This window comes from Rhincodon typus, chromosome 6, assembly GCF_021869965.1.
Source record: "Rhincodon typus isolate 14 chromosome 6, sRhiTyp1.1, whole genome shotgun sequence".
Taxonomy (NCBI): domain Eukaryota; kingdom Metazoa; phylum Chordata; class Chondrichthyes; order Orectolobiformes; family Rhincodontidae; genus Rhincodon; species Rhincodon typus.
The window spans coordinates 58,537,680-58,564,920 of NC_063337.1; the positions used below are offsets into that span (position 1 = coordinate 58,537,680).

The 27,241-nt window shown below is 41.2% G+C and overlaps 1 protein-coding gene across 2 annotated transcripts in view; it reads right to left on the bottom strand.

The window, feature by feature from the left end:
- The window catches only part of rab38a (RAB38a, member RAS oncogene family), a 545,157-nt gene that overhangs the window by 497,841 nt on the left and 20,075 nt on the right, over nt 1-27,241 (bottom strand). The window contains exon 2 of one of the 2 annotated variants that reach the window (XM_048598094.1): nt 4,339-4,504. In XM_048598094.1, the coding sequence (XP_048454051.1) occupies nt 4,339-4,504 (166 nt within the window). Of the gene's footprint in view, nt 1-4,338; nt 4,505-20,857; nt 21,260-27,241 lie in introns of both variants that reach the window. The other variant, XM_020511314.2, reaches the window with a different exon arrangement.

Below are 27,241 nucleotides of genomic sequence, written 5' to 3' on the forward strand. Positions count from 1 at the left end.
GTTCAACGCTCTCTACAAGACTCAGTGGGAAACAAACTGCGAAATTCTGGTTAGAAAAGGGTCCACTAGTTTTTAGATCTAAAGCTGCAAAGAGATTTTCATGTATGTTACACTTGAGTTAGCAGAGCTTTCTTTTCCCCTGTAATTATTTATTTATCTATCTTCCTTTTGAAAGTTACCGCTCGCATCAACTTTGGCTTTTCTACTAATTTACCCTAAATCTAAGCGTACAGGTTACCAATCCTTTTTTTTTGAATTGGGCTCAGTTTATATTTCATTGCTTTTTTTAAAAAAAAAAACAAACTTTTAATAGTTCTAACAAATCCCTTGAAAGCTTCTCTGCTCAAAAGGAAACGTGCTCAGCTATTCTTCAGATAGTTAAGGCCCTGGCAGCTAAAAGCTAAATTTAGCAAATCACTTCACTGCAGATTAAATTGTGACGGTAGGAAAGGGAGACAGCTTCAGATTAGTAAAATTTAAGACGATGTCAGAAAGTTTGCACAATAGGGAGGTACTGTGTTTAGAATAGTCTTCTAGAGACATAAGTGGAAGTATAAACCCTGAAGCATTTAAAGACCATTTAAAGTGGAAATGCCCCATGAGAAGGGATTTAGGAAACTGGGTCTATATTCTCCAGGGTTTCAAAGCACGAGAAATGATTTAATACATAGTTCTTACAGTGCTTGACAGGAATGATGCAGGAAGGATGCTTCAGATGGCTGGGGACACAATATTAGAATAAGGGATAGTCAAATAGGACTGAGGTGAGGGGGAAATGTCTTTACTCAGAAGACAGTGAAAATCTTTGGAATTCTCTGCACCATAAACTGACACAAATGCAAATGACTGGGTGAAACCAAACATCAACCAACAACAGCCCCCAAACACTCAAGAAGCTTGACACCATCCAGGACAAAGCAGCCCACTTGATTGGCACCACATCCACAAGCATCCACTCCCTCCACCACCAACGCTCAGTAGCACCAGTGTGTACTATCTACAAGATGCACTGCAGAAACTCACTAAAGATCCTCAGACAGTACTTTCCAAGCCCATGACCATTTCCATCGAGAAGGACAAGGGCAGCAGACATATGGGAACACCACCATGTTCAAATTCCCCTCCAAGCCACTCACCATCCTGACTTGGAAATATATCACCGTTCCTTCACTGTTGCTGGGTCAAAATCCTGGAATTCTCTCCCTAATGGCATTCTATGTCAACCCACAGCAGGTAGCCTGCAGCAGTTCGAGAAGGCAGCTCACCACCACCTTCTCAAGGGCAACAAATGCTGGCCACATCCCACAAATGAATAAAACAAAAGCTGGTCACTTTGCAATAAAAAGCTCAACTCCTGACTCTTAAAAACCCCTCCACAAAATACAACACTCAAGCTAGAGCTATAACACAATGCCTACCATCTCTGATTGAGGCCACAATGATGCTCATAAGTTTTGATACTTTTCAGCATAAATAAATTTTCTCAATCATAATCGCTTCCATCATTCTCAATATCACCCTTTCATAACTGACATACTTTGGTAGCAACATATACAATCTACAGAATGTTTTACAGGAACTCAACCAGTTATTTTGCCAGCATCTCCCTGACCTACACCTGCTACTCTTAAGAGGTACAACAGCAGTAATGACTTGGGGACGCAATCTACCATGATCCCATCCTTATGGGGTGAACAGAAATTATTGACCAGTCATCATCCCCAGATTGCAATCTTCAGAGCTTTGGCTCATAGCTTCAAGAGGAAACCAAGGATCAGACTTAAAAATGTCAAACTAGCACTAGAAGATTCCTTATGTCCCACCCAACTAACAACTAGATATGTAACTAATCCTAAAGCTACTTTGTCAGTAAAAGTGTACCCGCATAATGAGTACGAGAAAGGTAATGATACAGAAAAGGGGAAAGACATCAAAAAAGCATTTAAAACTCAATACACTGTGCAGTTCACTTATAAATGCATCATGTGTTAATAAGAAATTATTCTTGTACTGTCCATTAGATGTCAGGATAGGAGTTAAGCAAACTGAACATTCCATACTGGTCGTTGCTCTTTGTATTTTCTTCAGGCCCCATGACTTAGTACTGGGATTTTATCAGCTGAGTGACTTGGTCACATGCTAATCAATACCCCTTTGTTTCCAGCCAAAACTAGGATGAAACTCTTAATTTAATGTCAGACAATTATTAAAAACCTTGTCATACGTCAACAAGAATGCAAACTTTTAATGTTATTATATCTCAAGCACAGAAAACAAGACAAAGTTATCACTGTTAGAAATGATAACGTTGTGATCACAGCAGCTGATTGTAATTACAGAGGAGAAAGAATCGATTTTTGCACTCTCCACTTGATTTCATTTTGAGTCGAGTATACTCAATACATTGTAAAAGTGTGGAAACTACATCCTACATATCCTCAAGGCTATATAAACATCTGTAAATTTTTAATGGAGGTAGTAGCATCTTCCCTACTCATGAGGCCAGCAAGAGACTAGCAGCTCTTCCATTCTCAGCACTGCCACCAGGGAGGTAGTGGTTGCAGCTGTTACTGAAAGAACCAATGGCATTGTTCTTTTCCTTTGGGATTCTCACATGGCACTACCCGCAGCACCAATGAGTGAATGTCTGGGTGGTGGTGGTATTAGGCTCTCAAAATTGGCATTAATTGAAGGCAGAACAGGAAGGTTGAGCATTAAATTACATGCTTGATGCTGAATCTGAAATCCCCAACTGGAGCACATTTTGTGTTTGCAATTCCAGCCACATGCAATGAATGGACTCTTACTAAATTTAATAAAAGGGCAATCCAATGTTTTTAACTGGTCCCTGATCACTTACTCATCTGTTTATATTGCGTTTAGCAATAATTTACTTCAAAATGGCATTTGTGTGTATCTAATACCAGATGAAGTGAACAGTGTTTTAGTCATTGTTCAATATAATGCAAAGGCGAGCATGACAAACATTGCAACCATCTAAAAGGTTCCACACACAATGCTCCATGTTTACTGATGACACAAAAAAGGTAAACAATATTGTTTGTGGCATAGTTAGAAACATAAAATTAAAAAGAGTTTAATAGATGAAGGAAATAAGCAAAACTGTGGCAAATCATTAGAATAATGGCAAATGTAAGGTCTCCAACTTTCAATGAAGGATTGACCAGAGCACTACTTAACTGCAGAAAGAGTAAGGATCAAAAGAGGCTTAGGACTCCACATGCATGAATCATGAACTTGTCTTGGATATATCGAAAATAATCAAATGGTCATTTGTCCTTAATAGCTCAAAGAATACAAAGGAATAGAAATTATGGCAGTAATTTCCCAAACTCTTTAGTTGAGCAAATACATTAAACAGAATAATAATCAGAAAATCTCTAATGAAATTATAAAAATACCTAATACTCAAAATAATGCCCGAGTTTGTATTTTAGCAACCTTTGAGAATATTGTATTTTCATACTTAAAAAGAACGTACATACATTTAAAAGGACATCTATACCTTTGACAAGCTTCACCAAACACCCACCACAATAATTGATAATTGAAGTTCTACTTGACCATCATTTTGATACTCTCAGCATTTCTCCACGTATACTCCACAAGGAACTCAATTCTAGGTGTATTTAGGAGCAACCCACTTTTTTGTATAGTTCCCATTCCCACATCGAGCTGGTCACAAAAAATCTAAGCCCTCCCTCCAGTACCAGCTTTCCAATGGTGCATTCATCTGCTTTAGCCTCTTACTTCTATACTCAGGCTAAGGTTAAAGGTGACAAGAATTTTTCAAGATTTTAAAAGGTTAAACCAGTTGTTAATTAACATATTCTGCAAAACCACACATACAAGACTCTAATCCTGTCATGGTCACAATCAGATGTAGAAGCTGAAATCATAATATTGAAAACTTGACAAAAGCAGCTGAACCAATGGCCTTACAACCACACAAAAAAAATGATCGAGACAACCAAGATGGTTAATTTGTAACCAAATTCATTTGCAATTTCACAATAGTATTAGAAGCATAGGAAAAGAAGTGAGTCCCCACTGATTACTAAATTTCCAAGATGAGTGATATCAATAATCTTTGGAATTCTACAAAGGGCAGGTCTGTAACATTCGTCAAATATGGCTGTGGTTCGAAGATCAACACCAGTGCTACCACCGTATGTCTTAAACACCTGCATTTTTCTTAATACGTCTCTTCATTCTTTTGATGGTGCTCTTAAAGTGTATGCCCTCAAGTTGCTGACTCACCAATTAACGCAAATAAATCTCTTAATACGTCATCAAAATCCTTATCATTTTGAATACCTTTGTTAAATGTCTTCTCCCTCCATGTTGAGAGGAAAAGACCCAATTGCTCTATATTCTCTTCCCTGGTAACAACTTCGTAGGTTGAATCTTTATTCAGAGGCTTGAAGGGAACAAAGAGTGGATTGAGGTTGAAAAATTCAGAATAACGAGTTTCCCTCAGGTCCTGCTGAATTCAAAGAGAGAGACATTATAATACTGAAAACAAAAAAAAAAGCTAGAAATCACAGGTCAGGCAGCATCCATGGACTCTTCATCCACACTCTCAACATTAGCTCGCTCTCTCTCCGCAGATGCTGCCTGACCCACTGTGATTTCCAGCAGTTGTTGTTTTCAGTACAGATTCCAGCATCTGCAATAATTTACTCCAAAGTTATTATATTCTTGACCTCACTATGCTGCTAACAAATATTTATATTGTGTGCTGGGATTAGAAAGACTGAAGGCAAATCTTAGCCAAAAAAAAATGTACGAGCTGCTTTTGAATTTTTTGGATGATTTCTCACTGAGGCCTAGCGAGATTCAATGCCATAGTTCGTGTTGTCTAACTACCTAGCCACCCTGTAGTGTCCGTCATGTCTGATTTTATTCCCATCTCCCACGTGCTCCTCCCATAAAAACAAGCCACTCACTGAATATCCACCAAAAGACCAACAGCTGTGGGACTTGTGCCATATTAAAATGGATGCTGTGCACCCAAGCAAGCACTGGCATTCTAAAGCTGCCCTGCACATCGACACAGAAGTGGAAGATGGTGCAGTGATTCTCCAACAGGAACCTAGAGGTACTGGTGGAGGGGCACTGCAGAGGAGGCAGGAGAATGAGGTTGAGAAATATGTCTTGATTATCAAGAGGATCAAGGGGAGAAAGCAGGAGAATGGAGTTGAGGAACTTATCAGCCATGATTGAATGGTGGAGCAGACTTGATGGGTCAAATGGCCTAATTTCTTTTCTTATGTCTTCTTTTCTTATGTCTTATAGGTGCTGGGGGAGCTGAAGAACATCCTCTTCCTGGAGGACCAGAGGAGGCCACATCACCAGACCCTGGCAGCCTGGTCCAAAGTCGCCACCCTGGTAGTATGATTTCAATAGCTCCGAGTAAGAGCTACCAGTGTTCTAAGAAGATCAATTACTTTCTCTGCCATACCAGGATAACTGCCCACTCTTCTCTCTGCAAACTCACACTCACTATTTTTGCTACTGTACCTACATCCCACCATGGTTTGCCACTTTCACCATTGCCACAGCATCTTTCCTCGCTCGTCCTTATTTAGCCCAGACTTCCCACACTACTGACCTTACACAGCCTCCGCACTGTCTACCCACTCCCTCTGAACACCTTGCCACTTCTGCACCAGCAACTAACAGCCCTACCACTCACTTTTAGCTCACACTCAACCCTTGATCTCATTATAGGAGAAGACAGACCTAAATAGGGAGAACAAGCGCAGAGGTAGAAGAATGTCTGAGATTTGACTCCTTATCCCTTTTTAGGAGAATTTCAACGCTGGCAGTTGAAGGCTGGAAATGCTGAGACATCCATGTACTTCCAACTGAGTAAGTATCTCTCTTTGTTTGAATGCAACTATCAAGTAACTCTGCTTTCAGCCTACATCATTGCACACCACTTCTAACCACTGATCATGCCACCTTCTCTCTCTTTTGTCTTGCAGGTTCCAGTGGGATAATCACCACCTCGGTGAAGAAAAGGCCTACTCCTACTCCACCTAAAGTTACATCCTCAACCTCCGAGGATGACAGTATAAAGGTCTCCAAGGAAGCTTTGGTAAGGATACCTCCTGCACCTCTCACTAGCCTAGATAGTGCCACCATGGTATAAACCTGAGCCTTGGATTGCTTGGGAGCACAAGACTGTGACAGCGCCACAGATGGCGAGGGACAAATGAACCAGGCTGCTGGTAATTAGAGAACTGCCATTGACCAGGCATCTGTTCAGCCCCAGGTAGGTTTGCCTACTAGTGTCTTGTAGATGGTGAAAGAATGTTTCCCCTTATAGGGGAGCCTAGAACCAGACAATACAGTTTCAGAATTAAGAGGCATGAATTTAAATCTGAAATGAGAAGAAATTTCTTCTCAAAAGGTCGAGAGTCTTTGGAACTCCTTGCCATATAGCGCTGTGAAGATAGAATCCTTGTGAATATTTAAAGCAGAGATAGTTTCTTGATCAGTAGGGAGCCAAGGGTTATCGGGAAAGGGTAAGAAAGTGGACATGAGGTGTGCTGGATCAACCATGATCATATTAAATAGCAGAATAGGCTCGAGGGAGTGAACAGTCTATTCCGGTTCCTATTTCTTATGATCTCAGATCACGCCTTCTGGTTAAATTCACTTTGTATGTTGCATTTTTTCTAACATAAATCGCTATGACAGCACATTCCACTTCATAAAACTATCTGTAACCAGTGAAGAAATGGTTGACTAGATGTATTTTATTCAAAGCAACACAACAGCAAATCAGATTGAACATTACTGTGTGTGACTGCTGCAACTCATCTTAATTAAATTTGTGCAACAACCCAATGTGTATCTCAAGCTAATTTTTTAGCCAAGGTCCCACCCACACAGAACTCTGGATAGTCAACATATTCAAGGCCTTGAAAGTTCTAATGCTTCACATTGATGACTTTCATTCATTTTAAATGAAGCAATAGTCATGCCTATATTGATTAACTGTAAAAAAAAAAATCCCAGAATATGAATTAGGAACAGAAATCATTCAGTCCATGAGTCTGTTCCACCATTCAGTAAGATCATAGTAGATCTGACTGCAACCTTAAATCCAACTTCCCACCTATTCCTGACAACCTTTCAACCCTTGCTTAACAAAAATCTATCTACCTCAGCCAGAAAAATATTCAAGAAATCGGCTTCAAACACATTTTCAGGAACAGAGTTTGAAAAGAAAAAAAATCAATCCTCAGAAAACAAAAAAAAGGCCTAATCTTTGCTTAAAATAGGCAAATCCTGAGTTTTTTCTAAAATCAGTGACTCTTGCTTCTAGACTCTCCCAAAAGAGGAAACATCTTCTCCACTTCTATCCTGCCAATACCTCTCAGGATTCTGTATGCTTCAAGCAAGTCACTCTTGCTCTAAACTCCAGTAGGTACAAGCTTAGAAGCATCACAGGAGCAGAAAGGCTGATGTTTCGGGCCTAGACCCTTCATCAGAAAAGGGGGAGGGGAAGGGGGTTCCGAAATAAATAGGGAGAGAGTGGGAGGCGGATAGAAGAGGGATAGAGGAGAGGATAGGTGGAGAGGAAACAAACAGGTCGAAGAGGCGGGGATGGAGCCAGTAAAGGTGAGTGTAGGTAGGGAGTTAGGAAGGGGATAGGTCAGTCCAGGGAGGACGGACAAAATCTCCCCTCCCCCTACCGCATCCCAAAACCAGTCCAGCTCGTCCCTGCCTCTCTAACCTGTTCTTCCTCCCACCTATCCCCTCCCCCCACCTCAAGCCGCACCTCCATCTCCTACCGACCAACCTCATCCCGCCCCCTTGACCTGTCCATCCTCCCTGGACTGACCTATCCCCTTCCTAACTCCCTACCTACACTCACCTTTACTGGCTCCATCCCCGCCTCTTCGACCTGTTTGTTTCCTCTCCACCTATCCTCTCCTCTATCCCTCTTCTATCCGCCTCCCACTCTCTCCCTATTTATTTCGGAACCCCCTTCCCCTCCCCCTTTTCTGATGAAGGGTCTAGGCCCGAAACATCAGCCTCTCTGCTCCTGTAATGCTGCTTGGCCTGCTGTGTTCATCCAGCCCTGCACCTTGTTGTCTCGGATTCTCCAGCATCTGCAGTTCCTACTATCTCTGGTACAAGCTTAGCCTATTTTCCTCGCTTTTTGAATAAAGACATTACAGTCATTATCTTCCAATCTAATGGACTGTCCCTGAATGAATGGAACTTCAGAAAATTAAAACCAATACATTCTTCTCACATCACTCTTTGATATATGCATTTGATTATCTAATCTGTTTGACCCATTCAGGAGGCAGCTCAGGTAAGAGTCCAGAGATAATTACTTTTGACGTCCTGCTCTGTACTAATGGTTGCCTATCAATGTTTTCTGGATTAGTTTCGGTTTCACCACCTAGTGTGTGTGAAGGAAAAAAAAACAAACAAAGCTGTAGTAAGGCTGTAATTCTCTATCTCCCTCTTTTGATTGAAATAATTGGGGAGTTAATGAGGTTTCCCCATCTCACTATTATGACTGCCTTGGAAACTCAAAATCTCAAACATGATCACTATCTGGACTTGGATTTATCCAAGACTTAGACACAATTTGTTTTCCATCAGAACTGAAGCCTGGTTTGAAGGATATTCCATTTGCTTATTATTACTACTTTTAAACGAGTGACCTAATTTCCAAGAAGACATGCGAGTTCCATTCCAATACTTCTAAAAAGGAATGTTATTTAATTCAATTTCATCAACAAAACAAAAAAACTAGACTGAGAATTCATTAAATTCCGTATTTTGTTTATGTTCATTGATCAATAAGATTGCTTTTTTGCTCTTTTTGAAGTAGTATCTCTGCAGAGTTACTGTTATCTTTCATGCCATGTGAACACATAGCTTAGATAGTAACCAGTTTTGTCACTTAACTGTAGAAACTCAGAGGTTAGCACTGCTGTCTCAGCGCCAGGGACCTGGGTTCAATTCCACCCTCAGGCATCCGTCTGTGTGCAGTTTGCACATTCTCCCCGTGTCTGCGTGGGTTTCGTCCGGGTGCTCCAGTTTCCTCCCACAGTCCAAAGATGTGCAGGGTAGGTGGGTTGGCCATGCTAAATTGCCCATAGTGTTCACGGATGTGTAGCTTAGGTGGGTTATAGGGATATGGGTCTGGGTAGGATGCTCTGAGGGTCAGTGTGGACATGTTGGGCCGAAAAGCCTGTTTGTTTCCACACCGTAGGGATTCTATGATCTATGAAACGAGTTTGTTTTATAATAAGTTAGTTGTTGAGTTTGTTAAAGAAACTTGGTAGAAGTACAAAAGGGAAACAATTGGCCATGTTGGCGATTAAACCGAAACATTTGTATTAATGGTGTGGCTCAGAGTAGTGGGGCTTGACTACCAATGCATTCCTCCGATCCAAGTTATAAAACATATGACAAACTGCTGGTAAATTTCACTGATAGTGGACATCAAAAATACTTAACCTGGTGAATGGGCTGCCAAGGCACTGAACAGCTTTGTCTTGGATGGTGTCAAACCTCTTCAACACTGTTTAAGCTGCAATCATCCAGAAGAATAGGGCAAATTTACAGTGCCTTGTATATGATGAAACGATCTAGAGAGTTAGGCGTGAGTCTAGTAAGTCACTCATTGATGATCACAGTCTTTGACTTACTTTGTGCCCATTGTATTCATCAGGAAGAAAGATAAAAATTATGAGAATACCAAGCCCAAAGATGGTCTGAAAGATGAAGTGGATCATCTTTGATTTGTTTATTAACATGTGCATTAAACCGGATTCTGTACAAGTAGATAATATTGAATATGATAAAAAAAATTTATATTTTCACAGAACTAAAGGAATACAGTAATCTGAATGACAGACAAATCATACCACACAGCAATACTGTCACAACCCACAGTTGAATTACAATGCACATACTTGAGTAATAAGATCATAATGCAGTTGAAAAGGAAGCAAAGTACACTGACCACTTATACCACTCATATGGAAACAACAAAACCAAATGTTTTAGCCTTGGGGACAGTAAGCCTTCCATATTGTTAAAAAAAAAAACAGCCGATTTTACAAAATAAGGAAAATTCTGATTCCCTGATGTCCCTTGTAGTTCTGCAGGGTGCACCTTATACATATAGAAGTTCTTGGCTTCCTTTACAGGCCTTTGTAAATCAAGTATTGCGGCATCCAATGATAAACTTCAGCATCTTCATGCACTTTCATTCAATTGCTCAGTGTCTAAATCTCAAGGGAATAGCTGATGTGGAAATTTCACAAATTTAGTTCAATGATACAAAATGGGATGTCTTTATTGACAAAATAATTTAATAATACAATAATACACTCTTTAGACAATTTGATAAATATTTTGAGGAGCCAGGTACCAGACAACAAATTTCTGTGCAGTATGGAAGAAGCTGAGGTAGCACTTAGCTCCATGCCCACACAGGTCAAGAGATGGAATAATGATTGTCTGCTCCTGACCAATGACAATGCCAACTGAAAGTGCAGTATCCACCTCAGTAACACAGCCCACTGATTCATTAGAATGTACATCGAGTATGAATACTTCTGTCCCATTCAGTGCTGTTAGCTTTATGATTCTTTATTTCATGAATATTTACTGTGCCACAAAGATTCTGAGAACATGGCTTAAAAAACTCGAAGTCCCACAAACTACTTATAGATTAAAAATAAATTAATCACAAAGAAGGAATTAAACAATTTTCTAGAAACATACTATTCAACATTGGATATGTATCCTTTAATTTTGTGATAGTGATTAACCTGTAAAGGTCAAAACCGTCAAGTGAGGACAGGAGTGCAAAATATTTGGAGAAAAATAATTTGTGTCCTCCCATTCAAAGACCACATATTTGGAACTAAGTAGCTGAAGAAAATAGCAAGTCTAAATAAGAAGTAAAATAGTTCAAATTGGTTCATAAGTTGTGAGAAGTTACTCATGAATCTCATTGACTAGTTCTGCAGGAAGAATACATAACGTACTACACCTAAACAACACCAAGACCAATAAATTTGTTAAGAGGTTCACTCCTGCTGAGGGCTTAACTGATTTGGCAAGAGTAAGGGAACCAGAAAATTTAAAAAAAATAGGAACTGCAAAGAGATCAGAGTGGAGTGAGATAACAGCATGAAATTAAAAACGTTCTGACCATTGCAGGAACCATACGAAGGAAAGTAACAAAGTAATGAAGGAGCTATTGAGTTGTATGTCAATTTTTTTTAGTGTAACAAATGAAGTTGATGAGCGGTAACACAAATTGTCATATGATATTATGACATGGTTACTGTACCATAGACATTGGGGTGGCATGGTGGCTCAGTGGTTAGCACTGCTGCCTCAGCGCCAGGGACCCGGGTTCAATTCTACCCTCGGTCGACTGTCCATGTGTAGAGTTTGCACATTTGCCCCATGTCTGTGTCGGTTTTCTCCAGGTCTTCTGGTTTCCTCCCATAGTCCAAATGTGTCAGGTTAGGTGGATTGGCCATACTAAATTGCCCGTAGTGTTCAGGGATGCCTAGATTAGGTGGGTTATAGGGGGATGGGTCTGGGTGGGATGCTCCGAGGGTCGGTGTGGACCTGTTGGGCTGAAGGGCCTGTTTGTTTCCACACTGGAGGGATTCTATGATTCTATGGCTCAAACAAGGACAGGAATGGATTCTTAATGTTTCTGGATACCAACTACTAAGGAAATTAGAGAAATGAAGAGAAGAGAATACGATAATATTAATTAAGGATAATATTGTAGTTCCTAAAAGGATATAACCGACAGTTCCAAGACTGGAACTGTTTTTCTGGAGTTGAGAACTTTTAGGAAAGCTGTTACATTTCTCCACATATTTGAAGACATAGTTCCAAACAAGTGATGAGCAAATTTTTGGGAAACTTCAAAGGCATCTAAAAGAAAATGCAGTCATAATATTAGAAGGAACTTATTACCCTAACACACAGATGGAAAAACAGTGCTAGTCGTAGGCAAATAGACAGAAGGAAGCAGTCCAATGTCCATATCCAACAAGACTTTGGTAACATTCAGACTTGGACTGATAATTAGACAAGCAATCATTATTTCCTACAAAAAAATAATTTAACCATCTCCCAGTAATATTCAATGGCATTACTATTGCTTAATTTCCCACTATCAACATCTTGAGGGTCATCATTGAGCAGAAACTGAAGTGGGCCAGCCATATAAATACTGTGGATATAGGAGCAGATCAGAGGTTTGTAATTATTCAGCAATCAACTCACCTAACTGCCTACAGCCAGCATACCATCTACAAGGCATAAGTCAGGAATACGGTAGAATATTCTCTACTTGCCTGGAATAGTTCAGCTCCAGAAAACCTCAAGAACCTCAACAACATTGAGAATAAATCAGCCTGCTTTATTGCAGGTGGATGAGGTCTGATTAACTATATCTCCAATACACAGTAGCTTTATGTACATATATACAACTTGGCATAGCTCCTCAGACATCACCTTCCAAATCCAAGATGTGGATTGCCTAGATCAGCAGATTTACTTTTATTCATTCATGGAATAGGAGTGTCACTGACTGGCCCAGCATTTATTGCCGGTCTCTAGCTACCCTCAATAAAGGTGGTGGTGGTGAACTTTGTTTGAACAGCTGCACTCCATTTTGTGTAGGTACATCCAAAATGCTGTTAAGGAGAGAGTTCCAGGATTTTGACCCAATGACATTGAAGGAATGGTGATATATTTCCAAGTCAGGATAGTGAGTGGCTTGGAGGGGAACTTGCAGGTGGTGGTGTTCCCATGTAGCTGCTGCCTTTATCCTTCTAGATGGAAATGGTCATGGGTTTTGAAGCAGTTGTCGAAGGAGCCTTGGTGAATCCCTACAGTACAACTTGTAGGTGGTACATAGTGCTGCTACTGAGCGTCAGTGGTGGGGAGAATAGAATATCAAGTTCCCCTTCAAGCTACATACCATCCCGATTTGGAATTATATCAGTGTTCCTTTGCTGTTGCCAAGTCAAAATCCTGAAATTCCCTCCCCAACAGAACTGTGGATGTACTTGAGCAACAGTTCAAGAAAGCACTTCACCATCTTCTCAAGATTTGTTGTGGATAGACAACGTGCTTAGTCAGAGAAACCAATCTCCTGTGAATGAACAAGTACAGAAACTTTTGACAAATGCATAGGAGAACTTTCTTGATCCATATGTCTCTAATCTAACATAAAGGAAGCAGCGTTGGGTCTGGCTGTTGGAAATTAAATAGTTAAGTGAAATAGGTTATCACATGTTATAGTTAAACTAAATGTAAAAAGACTCCAAAATATCAGATGTGAGAATACACAATTGCGGAAGAGCTAATGTTGATGATTTAAGAAAGGACCCGAAGAACAAGCCTCATACTTTTCCCTCTATTCATGCCATTCACAATCTTATAAACTTCAAATCAGTTCACCCCTCAACATCCTGCATTCTAGACCTTTATTCATAGCTTCAGTCCCCCATACCAGGCAACATCCTGGTAAGCCTTTTCTGTACTCTCTCCAAAGCATCCACATCCTGATAGCGAGGTGACCAGAACTGTACAAAATATTCCAAGTGTGGCCTGACTAAAGTTGTATAATGCTGCAGCATAACTTATCTATCCTTATATTCAATGTCCCTTCCAATGAAGGCAAGTATGCCATTGGCCTCTTTTTTACTACTTTACCTACCTGGGCTACTTTCTTCAGTGATCTGTGGACCTGCACACTGAGATCCCTCTGCATATCAATACTCCTAAGAGTTCTGCTATTCACTGTATAAATTCCACCTGTATTTAAATTTCCAAAATTACCTCACTTCCGGTTTTCCTTCACAATGGAGTGTATATGGGGTGGAGTTCTAGGCTCTCCTCTTCCAGGTTTTCAAAGATAATGGATATGCAAAAAACTGGTCAGAAGATGCCTACACGAACTACACCAGGAAGATACTACATGCCCTGCCACACTCATAACACTACCTTACATCAGGAACACATCTGAACTGACCACAAGACTCCTACGACCACTGGGCATCAGAGTAGCACACAAACCCACATCAACCCTACGACAACTGCTCACCCGAACCAAAGACCCACTACCGACAGGACCAATGTCATATACAAGATTCCCTGCAGAGACCACTACATCGGACAAACAGGAAGGAAATTAACAACAAGGGTACACGAACATCAATTGGCTACAAAAAGACATGACCAATACTCTCATCTCTATCCACATGGATAAGGAGAACCACCAATTTGACTGGGACAATGCCAAGATTCTGGGACAAGCAACACAGAGACAAGCACGAGAATTCCTAGAAACCTGGTACTCCACGAAGAAAGCCATCAACAAACACAGAGCTCGACCCCATATACACTCCACTGCGAAGGAAAACCGGAAGGGAGGTAATCCAGCTCAACGGACTCCAGAGTTTAAATAACAGGCGGGAAAACACAACAGTGCTTCATCGGAGGCTGCACTGACGATGTTACCCAGCAGGGTAACGAAACATCTGCGGAACAACAACAAACCAGCTTGGCGAGCCAACCAACCTCAACACCCACAACCTGAGCCACAAGTCTACTCCAAAACCTTAGAATCTTTGTATCATCTGCAAACTTACTAATTAGACCAGCTAGGTTTTCCTCCAAATATTTTATGCAGACCATGAACAGCAGTGGTCCCAGCACTGATGCCTGTAGAACACCACTAGTCACAACCCTGCATTCCGAAAAGCATCCTTACACTGCTACCCTCGGTCTCTTATGACTAAGCCAGTTCTGTATCCATCTTACCAGTTCACCCCTGGTACCAAATGACTTTACCTTTTGCACCAGTCTGCAATGAGGGACATTGCAAAAGGTTGTACTGAATTCCATGTAAACAACATCAACCACTTCTCCATCATCAATCATCATCGTCACCTCCTCAAAAAAACTCGATCAAGTTAATCAAGCACGTCCTGCCCCGCACAAAAGTATGCTGTCTATTGATAATTAGTCCATTTGCATTTTAATGTGTATAGATCTTGTCCCTGAGAATCTTTTGCAAGAATTTCCCTACCACTGATGTGAGGTTCACAGGCCTTTAATTTCTTGGATTATCCCTGATAGCCTTTTTAAACAATGACACTGGCTATTCTCTAGTCCTCTGGGACTTCGCCTGTGGCCAAAGAGGACACAAAGATGTCTGTCAATGCTCCAGCAATTTGTTCCCTTGCCTCCCTCAAAATTCTAGACTAAATCTCATCAGGACTTGAGACTTATCTACCTTAATACTTTTTAAAGATGCACAACACCTCTTCCTTTTTAATAGGAACTTGGCTTAGAAATTTGACACTCCTTTCCCTGGGAGATTATCCTCTACCAATTCCTTCTCTTTGATGAATATCAACACAAAGTATATGTTTGGGACCTCACCTACCTTCCCGGCTCCTCACATAGATTCCCTCCTTTGTCCTGGAGTGTGCCAATGGCTGACCTCTTGCTTTTTATATATGCATAAAAAGCCTTGGGATTCTCCTTAATCCTGCTTGCTAATGACCTTTCATGACCCCCTTCAGATCTTCTAATTCTCTGTTTAAGTTCTTTCTTACTTTTCTTATACATTTCAAGGGCTTCGTCAGTTCCCATCCTCCTAGACCTTGTGTATGCTTCCTTTTTCTTTTTGACCAAGGTCATAACATCCCTGGTCATTCAAGGTTCACATAACATGCCATACCTATCCTTCATTCTCACAGGAACACGCCCTTCCTGAACTCTCATCAACTGCTGTTTGAAATACTCTCATGTCCGATGTGGATTTACCCTCAAACAGCCTCCTCCAATCAAAATTCTCCAGTTCCTGGAGATCATAGAATCATAGAATCCCTACAGTATGAAAACAGGCCCTTTGGCCCAACAAGTCCACACTGACCCCCAGAGCATCCCATCCAGACTCACTCACCTAATCTATACATCCCTGAACACTATGGGCAAGTTAGTATGACCAATTCACCTAGCCTGCACATCTTTGGACTTGTGGAAAGAAACCGGAGCACCCAGAGGAAGCCCACGCAGACAGAGGGAGAATGTGCAAACTCCACACAGATAGTCGCCCAAGGGTGGAATCAATCCCAGGTCCCTGGCGCTGTGAGACAGCAGTGCTAACCACTGAGCCACCGTGCCGCCTTGTTGTAGTTCACCTTCACCCGAGGACTGCTGTTATCACTATCCATGGAGTATCTTAAAACTCTCACTACTCCCACTATGGTCACTACTCCCAAAATACCTCCCCACTGAAATTTCACTCACCTAGCTGAGGTCGTTTCCCAAAACCAGGTCCAGTATAACCCCTTCCCTGGTTGGGCTGTTTACACTGTGTCAAGAAATGGTCCTTACAAATTCTGTCTCATCCAAGCCCCTAGCACATAGCGAGTCCCAGTCAATATAGGGGAAGTTAAAAATCACCCACAACAACCCTGCTCTTATATTTTTCCAAAATCTACCTACATATTCTCTCCTATATCTTCTGCTGGTTGTTGGGAAGCATGTAGTATACCCCCAGCATTGTGATTTCACCTTTCCGATTCCAGAGTTCTACCCATACTGCCTTGCTGCACGAGTCCCATCAGTGCAGCTGTGAGATACTCCTTAACCAGTAATGCAACCTCATCTCTTTTTTTTTAAACCTATGTCGTTAGTACCGATGTGTACCACAACCACTGGGTGTTCACCCTCCCACTCCAGAATGCCTTGCAACTGCTTTGAGACATCCAGGACCCCAGCAACAGGGAGGCAACACATCCTTGACTCTTGTTTGCGGCTACAGAAATGCCAATCTCTTCCCCTTATGACTGAATCCCCTACAAGTACAGAATTTCTAAGCCTATTTCTCCCTCCATCTGCAGCAGAGCCAACGATGATACCATGAATTTGGCTGCTGCTGTCATTGCCTAACAGCCCATGCCCCTCAACGGTATCCAAAATAATATACCTTATATACAATATAATATACCAAGGAAATAGCCACGGAGATTCCTGCACTGCTAGCTTAGCCCTCCTGCTCTGCCTAGTGGTTACCCATTTCCTTCCTGCCTGTGAAATCTGAATCTGAAGTATGATCACCTTTCTATACATGCTATCCACGATAGTCTCTGCCTAGCAAATGCTCCACAGTGTCCTTAATAAAGGCAAGTATACCATGAGAAACAAAATAAAACCTAAGAAATGTGGATGCTGGAAATCAGAAACAAAAACAGAAATTGCTGGAAAACATCTGTGGATAGAAAGCAGATTTAGCATTTTGGGTCCAGTGACCCTTCTTCAGAAGTGATTGCGGCTGGGTTAAGATTGGTATCTTTGCTAATGAAAGGGAGGGGGAGGTGTGAAGAGTAAACAATAGGTAGAGATGGAGCCTAGAGAGACAGGAAAAAGGTTGGGCAAACAAAACAATGAGTAAAGGTCACCTTGAGAGAATGAATGGCTGCTAATGAGGCCCATTAATGGCTGACAATGTGTTGTTTATGGTAGCAGCCCATGTGATGCCAAGGCCTGATGTGTGGGTTGGGTTAAGGACACAGGTACAGGAGCTCAAGCCCTAAGATTGTTGAATTCGATATTAAGTCCAGAAGGCTGCAAGGTTCCCAAACAGAAAATGAGCTGCTGTCTTCCAGCTTGCATGGAGCTGCACTGGATCACTGCAGCAAGTCTCAGACAAAGATGTTGGCCAGGGAACAAATGGTCTGTTGAAATGGCAGGCAACTGGAAGTTCAGGATTATTTTTGCAGACAGAATGTAGATGTTCTGCAAAGCAGTTGCCCAGTTCTGCCCTTAGTCTCCCCAAAGTAGAGCAGACCATATTGCGAGCAGCGAATACAGTAGACTAGATTGACTAAAGTGAAGGCAAATCACTGCTTCACCTGGAAGATGTGTCTGGGGCTTTGGACAGTGAAGAGAGGGGAAGTCAGTGGGCAGACGTAACACATTCTGTGATTGCATGGGAAGGTGCTGTAAGGGTATGGGGAGATGTTGGGAGTGGAGGAGAAGTAGTCCAGAGAGTGTTCCAGAGGGAATGGTACTTGTGGAAGGTTGATAAGATAGGGGAGCAAAGTGTGTCCGGTAGCAGCATCCCATTGGAGATGACAGAAATGGCAGCTAATGATCCTTTGGATGTGGATACTGGTGAGATGGTAGGTGAGGATGAGGGGACCATATTGCTGTTGTGGGTCAGAAGAGAAGGGGTGAGGGCCAAAGTGCAGGAGGTGAGTTGGATATTTCTGAGGGCCCTGTCAAACACAGTGACGGGGAATCCTAGGTTGAGGAAGGAGGTCGACATTTTGGAGGTCCCCTTGTCAAGGTTGGCATAATTAGAACAGATGCAATAGAGGCTGAGGAACTGGGAGAAAGGAGTAGAGTCTTTACAGGAAGCAGGATACAAGGATGTAAAGTCAAGGTAACTGTGGGAGTCAGTGGGTTTGTAGTGGATATTGGGTGGCCAGCCTATTCCCAGAAATGGAAACAGAGATGTCAAGGAAGGGAAGGCAGGAGTCAGAGATGGACTAGGTGAAAGTGACAGCAGGGTAGAAATTGGAAGCAAAATTGATAAAAACTTTTCCAATTCTGGATGAGAGAGGGAAGCAGCATCGATGATGTCGTCCATTTACCAGAGAAACAGTTGTGGATGGGGACCAGAGTAGGACTGGAACAAAGAATGTGTGGTACATGGAACAAAGTGATAGGCATGACTGGGGCCCTATGCAGATACCCATGGCTACCCCTTTGACCTGAAAAAAGTGGGAGGAGTTAAACCACAAGTTGTTCAAAGTGAGGATAAGCCCAGGCAGGCAGAGTATACCATTTGGCTTCTTAACTATTTTATCCAGTTGTCCTGATTCCTTAAGGGACCGGTGTACATGCACACCAAGGTTCCTCTGATCCTCAGAGCTTCCCCCAGGGTCCTACTGCTTATTATATACTCCTTTGCCATGTTTGTCCTGCCCAAGAGCATCACTTCATACTTATTCAAATTGAATTCTATTAGCCACTGATCAGCTCATCTAAACAGCCTGTCTATATCACCTTGTAGTATCAGGTTACCCTTTTTACAATCCCACCTTTTTCAGATTGCCTGCAAACTGAGTGATCAATCCTCCTACATCCAAATCTAAATCATTTATATAAACTACAAACTGTAAGGACTCAACACTAACCTTCCAGTTGGAAAAATATCCAAAAACCATCTCCCTCCACTGCCTGCTACTCTGCCAATTGCGGATCCAAATTTCCTGCGATTCCACAGGAGGGATTCAAGATGGTACCAACACCTGGTAACTCCTTGAGAGCTCCCTACAGCAGATCTAACTCTAACATTTCTTATAACCATTTACCCTATGACCTGTATGTCCTTGCTTACTATGATCTGCCTGTACTGCTTGCAAACAAAGCTTTTCACTGTATTAGGTACATGTGACAATAAAACGAATCAAATTCAGTCTCTGGTTAAGTTGCAGATGGAATTGTAGGTATTGATCACAGCATGCTCAGTCTCTGCATCACTTAATTTCTGACATGAGACTTCTTTCTGAAATTGGTCTTTGCCCCTACTTCACTGTATGCAAGAGGCCTAATACTTGTTTCCGGTGCCACAGAAACATTTGGTACATCATGTTAACTGACAACGTTCAAAGCATCTCAGGTGCTGCAGGCCCAGGGATTCAGCCTTCAAAATTAAATGCTGTCTCCAAGGATTTTATTTGACAAGGTGGCAAAATTAGGTCCATGTTCAATTTTACGCTTCAAATGACTAAAGCTCACTTGCTTCTCAGGAAGGAATGCATTCAAACCTAAAACACTATACCAATCTGAAAAGGTGTGGGTAGTGCAGCAAGATAAAACTTCCACATCTTTAAACAGATTTCTTCAAATTCTGGAAATGTTGAAATCATTTCACTTTGCTGAATGCTTACAAATAAAGGTCACATTTATCCAACCGTATTTCTCTTACTTAAAACTGTGTGCAATTCCACAAAAAAGTAGCTTGAAACGTCGGTCCAGATCTGAATCACATGATGTAGCAACACATGACTTGTTCATATCACTTTTTTGCCGAGGAGAGAACTGCGCCCTTGTTTGGCTTTAGACAGCTGGAAGTAATAAAACTGCTCATGATCGTAGCGATTGAGGATGCTTTACACAACAGAACACGTAACGAGAAAGACATAGAAACCGTCATGTTAGTGGAACATGAAGTATACATTAATGCACTGGAACAAATACAAAACTTCACATTTGCAAGTCCACATTACGTACACCTTCTCGAAGTTTAGATCGATTAACCTAACTATAATGTTAGGGAGTTGTTTAGATGGTCCCATAATCTTAATTTTATCCTAATTTTAAATCCACCAGAGAAGACTGTCCTCTGCGCTCATCATTATCTGCAAACAGATGCTGCTGATTCATTTCTGTTCGTCTTTGGAAGAATGAGTGCCGCGACAATCATCTCTTCAAACGGTTAAGGCAAATTGACTTTTAACTAACTAATAACTGCAATGTAATTATTTATAATGCCACAATTTCCAAGTGAAATTACGGTCCATGCATACGTGTCGGTCAAGCAATAGTGTAACAATAATTGTCTGATGCTGCTTTTAAATGCATGCATTAACATTCAGAATAGATGTCTGTGCAGTTGCAAGATCATTCTGCAGGCATACACGAGATTGTTTCTTAGCAACTATTGCTCTTAGTTTCTTCATTCGAAACGACAGGCTGTTGGGAATGACTAACAAAATCTTACCCGCTATGTCCCATAACTGCAATCGAACTACAGTCTCTGAGTCCCAGTGGAGTACTTTGAGAGCGAAATCTACGCCAATCGTAGCTCGGTAATGTTGAGAAAAGTTTTGGTGCACGTAACGCTTGATAATACTGGTCTTTCCTACACCCAGATCGCCGATGACTAATATTTTATAGAGGTGCTCGGTCTGGCTCTTCTGCATTTTCGAAGTTGCTGGTTCATAACCTGTCCTGTATTCTCCTTTCAATGAGACGATTGCAGCTGTGCCTGGCCAGCAACGCCCCTCGCCCAGGCTGACAGCACGATGGGGAATGTTCGGTCAGAGTGTGAATACGTGCAGCCCCACTGCCAACTCTCCTACTGTCAGGGCCCCGACCGCATCAGCACTCGGTTATGTAACTGCTAAGAATGTGAACACACAATAGTGGTATAAGATAATTTTACTGCACTCAGGCCTTTCCCTCTTACTTTTCGATACCTCAAGATGGATTTTTACACGCCCCCAGCAGTCAGAAAATCTAATGGTTATGGCCCAAAGTATGTGACTTAATAAATTTGTTACAAAGTGGCAGAGCAAGCAACGTCTTTAAGATAAAGGAACGTAGGACAATGAGAATGTTGGGTTTGGGAAAGACTCTTCAGTCCATGGACAGTTCTGAAAAATTCTTGTGCATCTACTGTTGACTCCTTGAAAGGCCTTTCCAAATCGTCTTAAATACTTCTGACAATTTCAATCTTCAATGCCTTACTGCATGGTCTGCCCCATTAGGCCACCATCTAATACATAGATATAAATTTAAAACAGAACATTCAATCAAATTGGTGAATATTTCTATGTTTACTTCTAATGAATTTCCTCCTTCCTGGCTTAAATTCACTTCTTAAGTCCCTTATGTATTTTTACTTGCTTGCCCTGAAGTGCAATAATGTGATTCTATCAATTACTCCTTGGTGATTGTAAATTACACATTCTAATTAAAAATTGCTAAAAAGAGACAAGATATCCAAGATTTTTGTCTTACAGTGCGGATGTAGGAAACGGAGGCTTGCAAGCATGAACTGGTTCAGCACAATCAGCATGCTGCCAATGCTCAATGGGAGGTATTTCACTCCACCATTCTTCGGCATGCAAGGCATTACACAAGCCTGAAGCTTCTGTCACATTACTCATGGTGGTAGACAAAGCCATTTGGCTTAACAGCAGCATCCTTTAGGTGGAGAATACAACCTGCGAGTTACTGCAACGTAGTACGAGACAGCTAGCTTCAGCTTTCAAGTTTTGAGGAACACCTTTCCCTTCCATGGTAATCTGAGGTAGGCTCTCCTATTCTGGAACAGAATTGGTAGCTATACTGTATGTCCTTTATTGAGTTTTTGTAAATATAGCATATGAAGATGTAATAATGCAGGATAGTTTATATATGTTCTAATTCAGCATATAAACAAGGAACAAGAGTAGACCACTCAGCCCTTTGAGCCTGTTCTGCTATTCAATAAGATTGTGGTTGATCTGACTTTAACCTCAACTCTACATTCCAGCATATCTCCAATAATGTTACATCTTCTTGGTAAGGCAGATAGATTCTTGATTAAAAATGTGAAGAGATTCTGCATCCACTCCTGAGGATGGGAATTCCAAAGACTCATGAGCTGCAGAAAAATAAAAAATTTCCTCATCTATCTCAAATGGGTGACCCCTTGTTTTGAAACCATGATCGAGTTTGGATTCTCTCACCAGAGGAAACATCCATTTGACATTCACCCAGTCAAGTCCCCTCAAAATTTTATATGTTTCATTGTCAACTCTGACTTTTCTAAACTCCGGAGGATACAGACCTGACCTTTCAGTATAAGGTAGCCTCCTTATTCTAGATGTTAATCTACTAAATCTTTTTAATAATGGCTAGAGATTCTGGAAATAATAAAAACAATTTCTGTAGCCACTTCTTCAAATGATTTTGCAGAAAGCCTATGCAAATGTGGTGCTTTGGTTTCAGAAATCCAAAACACTTGTTTGAGTTAGCTATGTGTTCTCATACCAATATTAGAGCAGAATATCAGTTGAAATTCTACAAAAATTCATTTGTGATTACTTCTATACATATTTAGTCTAATTATACAGCTCAGCTTGAAGAGTTCATTTACTTTTTGGATATATAATATTAAGCCCAGAATTACACCTTTGTCAGAGGCACCTTTTCACAAGGAACATGTATTTATTTCTTAATGGTATGTATCACTTTAAGTACCTGTATTAAAATCCATTCTAAAATGTATGCAAATGGTTTCTTAGACAAAATTATTTACTTTTTCTAAGCTGAAATAATGCTGAAAGTTGTTGTATAAATACAAATATTCTATTTGATGTGATCAATTTGCTTAGAACATCACATAGGTGCCCTTTGATCTTGTCCTTAAGATAAGCATGAATAAAGAATATTCAGCGAGGACCAAAAACTGCAACAGCTGCTAGGAGCTAAAGTGAGTTAGATTATTAACAGATCAAAAACAGTTACATTGAGTCTAATTTATAGTAAGCTAACTGAGCCAAGTTTCTGGCAAAGTTGGGCAATGGGGCAGCTGTCAGGATTATGGATGGGCTCACCCCTAAATTGAAGTTGTGGGTGAGGATGAGTAGAGACCATGACCCTAGAAATGGCCTCAAAGTCCCAGCCTTGAAGTATGCTACATTATTTTTACTGAATACATAAAGATGCAGTTGTTTAAGATTAGGCCTGTCAATTGACACTGCATTTTTGACAACTACTGGCAAAGACTGTTGGTGGATGGCCCAGACAGAACATCTGATGAATGTACTCTGTACTTCACTAATGAGCTGTAGAGATCCAGACTATCTTTCATCGTAATGCACTTTTATACCTCATTGCCATTTTAAAAAAAATCTTATTTACTGTAGCCCTCTGTATCCCTTATTTGATGGCATATGCATTTATTGTGTAAGTTTTCACTATTTCATATCGCTGAATATGGTAGCTTACAGCAGGAGAGTCCCAAACTAGAGGACATAGGTTTAAAAGGGGAGAAGAGAAAGATTTAAAAGGGTCCTGAGGGGCAACTTTTTCTCAGAGTGGTGTATATATTGCAATGGACTGCCAGAGGGCCAGAGGAAGTGGTAGAGATTGGTACAATTACAACATTTAAAAGAGATTTGAACATGTCCATGGATAGGAAAGGTTTAGAGGGATACGGGCCAAAAGCAGACAGACGGGACGAGTTTAGTTTGGGAAACCTGGTCGGCGTGGACAAATTGAACCATAGGGTCTGTTTCCATGTTGTATACCTCTATGACTCTAATTCACTAATGGGAGGAGAGGATGTAATGTAATGGTATTGTCATTGGATTAGGCTACTAGTCAAGAGTCCTGTGCTAATGTTCTGGGATTAAGGGTTCAAATCTCAGCATGGCAGACAGTGCTTTTTGAATTAAATGAAATATGGAATTAAAAAATTGTATAATGATGACCATTATCAGAAAACCCCAGCTAGTTCCCTAAGGTCCTTTAGGCAAGGAAAACTATTGCTCTTACTAAGTCTGACTACATGTGAGTCCAGACACACAGCTATATGGTTGACTTTTAACCACCATCTGAAATGGCATAGCAAGTCACTCAGTTGTAGCAAATCACTGGAAAGGAAAAAAGGAATGAAACCAGAATGACCACCAGGCATCAACCTAGGCACCAGAAACAATAATGGAAAACTCAGACCTCTTGAACATGCAAAGCCCTCCTTACTCACATTTTGCATGTATCTATATTAAAATCCCTTCTGAAATGTACGAATGGCCTAGTGCTAAAATTGGGAGAGTGGTCCCACAGACTGATCAAGCAACAGCCTGACAAATCCTATTCATTGAATCATTTCAATGTTCCAGACAACACTATCATTATCCCTGGGTATCTCGTACCCCATTGACAAGACAGACCTAACAGAGGTGGCAGCACAGTGATATACAGTCACAAGGGAGTTGCCCTGGGAGTTCAAAATTAACTGTGGACCCCATGAAGTCTTATGGGCAAGGAAACATTTTGCTCATAACCACATACATTCTCCCTCATTGGCTGATGACTTTGTCTTCCTTCATGTTGATCCCTTGGAATAAGCATTCAGGGTCACAAAGTTGCAGAATGTACTCTAGATGGAATACTTCAATGTCAACGTCAATCAAAAAAAACAATGACTTGGTAGCACTACTATGGACTAAAATAGCCAAATCCTTATGGATATGGCTGCTAAACTAGGTCAGCAACAGATAGCGAGGGAATCAACAAGAGGGCAAAACTTGCTTGACCTCATCCTCACTAAGCCACCTTTTACAAATGTATCTATTCATGACAGTATGTGTAGAAGTGAGCAATGCACAGATTTCACAGAGATGAAGACTCATCTTCATATTGAGGATACCCTTCATTGGGATGTTTGGCTCTACCATTATGTTTAAAAGGATGGAATTCAAACAAACAAAGCACTCAAGGAGGCCATCCGTGAGACATTGCATGCAATAGGCATCAGCAGAATTGTATTCACCAAAAATCTGTAACTTCATGATCTGGCATATTTCTCACTCTATAAATAAGTTAGGAAATCAATCCTGATCCAATGAAGGGTGCAGGACGACATTCCAGGAGCAGCACCAGACAACCTAAAAAATGAGATGTCACTCTGGTGGAGCTATAACACAGGATGACTTGCATTGCCAAACAGTGGAAGCAGCATATAATAAACAGGGCTAAGCAATTTTGAGATCAGATCTAAGCTTTGTAATCCTGCCACATTTGGTCATGAACAGTGGTAAACAGTTAGACAACTAAACAGGAGAAGAAAGCTCGATAAATATCCCTATCCACAATGATGGGAGAGCCCAGCACAGTATTAAAGACACTGAAGCATTCACATGCATTTACAGCCAGAAGTGCCAAATGAGTAATACACCTTGGCATCCTGCTGTGGTCCCCAGCCACACACATGCTAAACTTCAGCCAATTCAATTCACTCCATTTAATATCAAGTGAATGAAGGCACTGGACTGTGAAAACATTCCAGCATTATTCCTGAAGACGGGTATCCCAGGACTAACTGTGTCCCCAGTCAAAGTGTTCCAGTACAGCTACAACACAGGCATTTACCCCAGAATGTGGAACATTGCTGAGTTATGTCCTGCGCACAAAACACAGAACAAATCCTCCCTTCCAATTCACAGAAAGGGCCATCTGCAGCCCTGTCAACTTGCAAACAAATAACTTGTTCACTGACACACAGTTTGGGTCCCTTGAGGGTCATTGACCTCTTGATGTTATTACAGATGAAATCCAGAGGTGAAGAGAGATGATTGCCATTGACATGGAGGCAACTTCAAGGATCCCTATCAAAACCAGAGTCGATGGGAATTGGGGGTGAATCTCTCTGCTGATTGGAGCCATACATGACATAGTTATGGCTGTTGGAGGTCAATTATCTCAATCCAAGGGCATCTCTGCAGAAGTTCCTCAAGGTAGTGCTGCAGCCCAACCATCTCCAGTTGCTTCATCAATGACCTTCCCTCCATTGTAAAGTTATAATTGGGATGTTCACTGGTGATTTCACAATGTTCAGAACAATTCAGGACTCCTCAGATACTGCAGCAGTCTATGTTTGTAAGCAGCAAGACCTGGACAATATACAGACAGCAAGTAATATAAGCGCTGCAAAAGTCCCAGGCAACAACCATCTCTAATAGGATAAAGTTTACTCATTAATCCTTGATATTCAATGGGATTATCATTCCACACTATCAACATCCTGGGAGTTACCATTGACCAAAAACTGAATTGGACTAGCCATATAAAATATAGCCTGAACTGCTTTTGCAGCTGCAAAGAATTTTGCAGCAAGTTATTCACCTCCTGGATTTCCAAAAACCTGTCCACCGTTTGCAAGATACAAATCAGAATTGTGATAGAATATTCCCCATTTGTCAGGATGAATACAGCTCCAACATTATTCAATTCCATCCACGACAAAGTGTTCGTTCAATTGGCATCACATCTACCATTTTCAACATTCACTCATCTCAGCACCAATGCATAATGGTCAGATGGTAGGAAGGAATGCCAGGTTTTGTCCTGATGGTAGACCTGATGGTTAAGAGTGTGCAGACATGGACATAATTTTCTCAAGACAGCTCGAGTTATGGGCCCATGATCCTGAAGATGATTTCAGGGATAATATGAAATTCTAACCAAATGAAAGCCAATCACATGTTAAACTGTCTCAATGTTTTCCCTCAGAGTTGAGTGCCACTGTCTTAAGCAATGAATGGCTTTTGCTGCAAACGGGACATTAACAGCCACACACCTGCCAAGATCTTGCAACTTCATCCAGCTT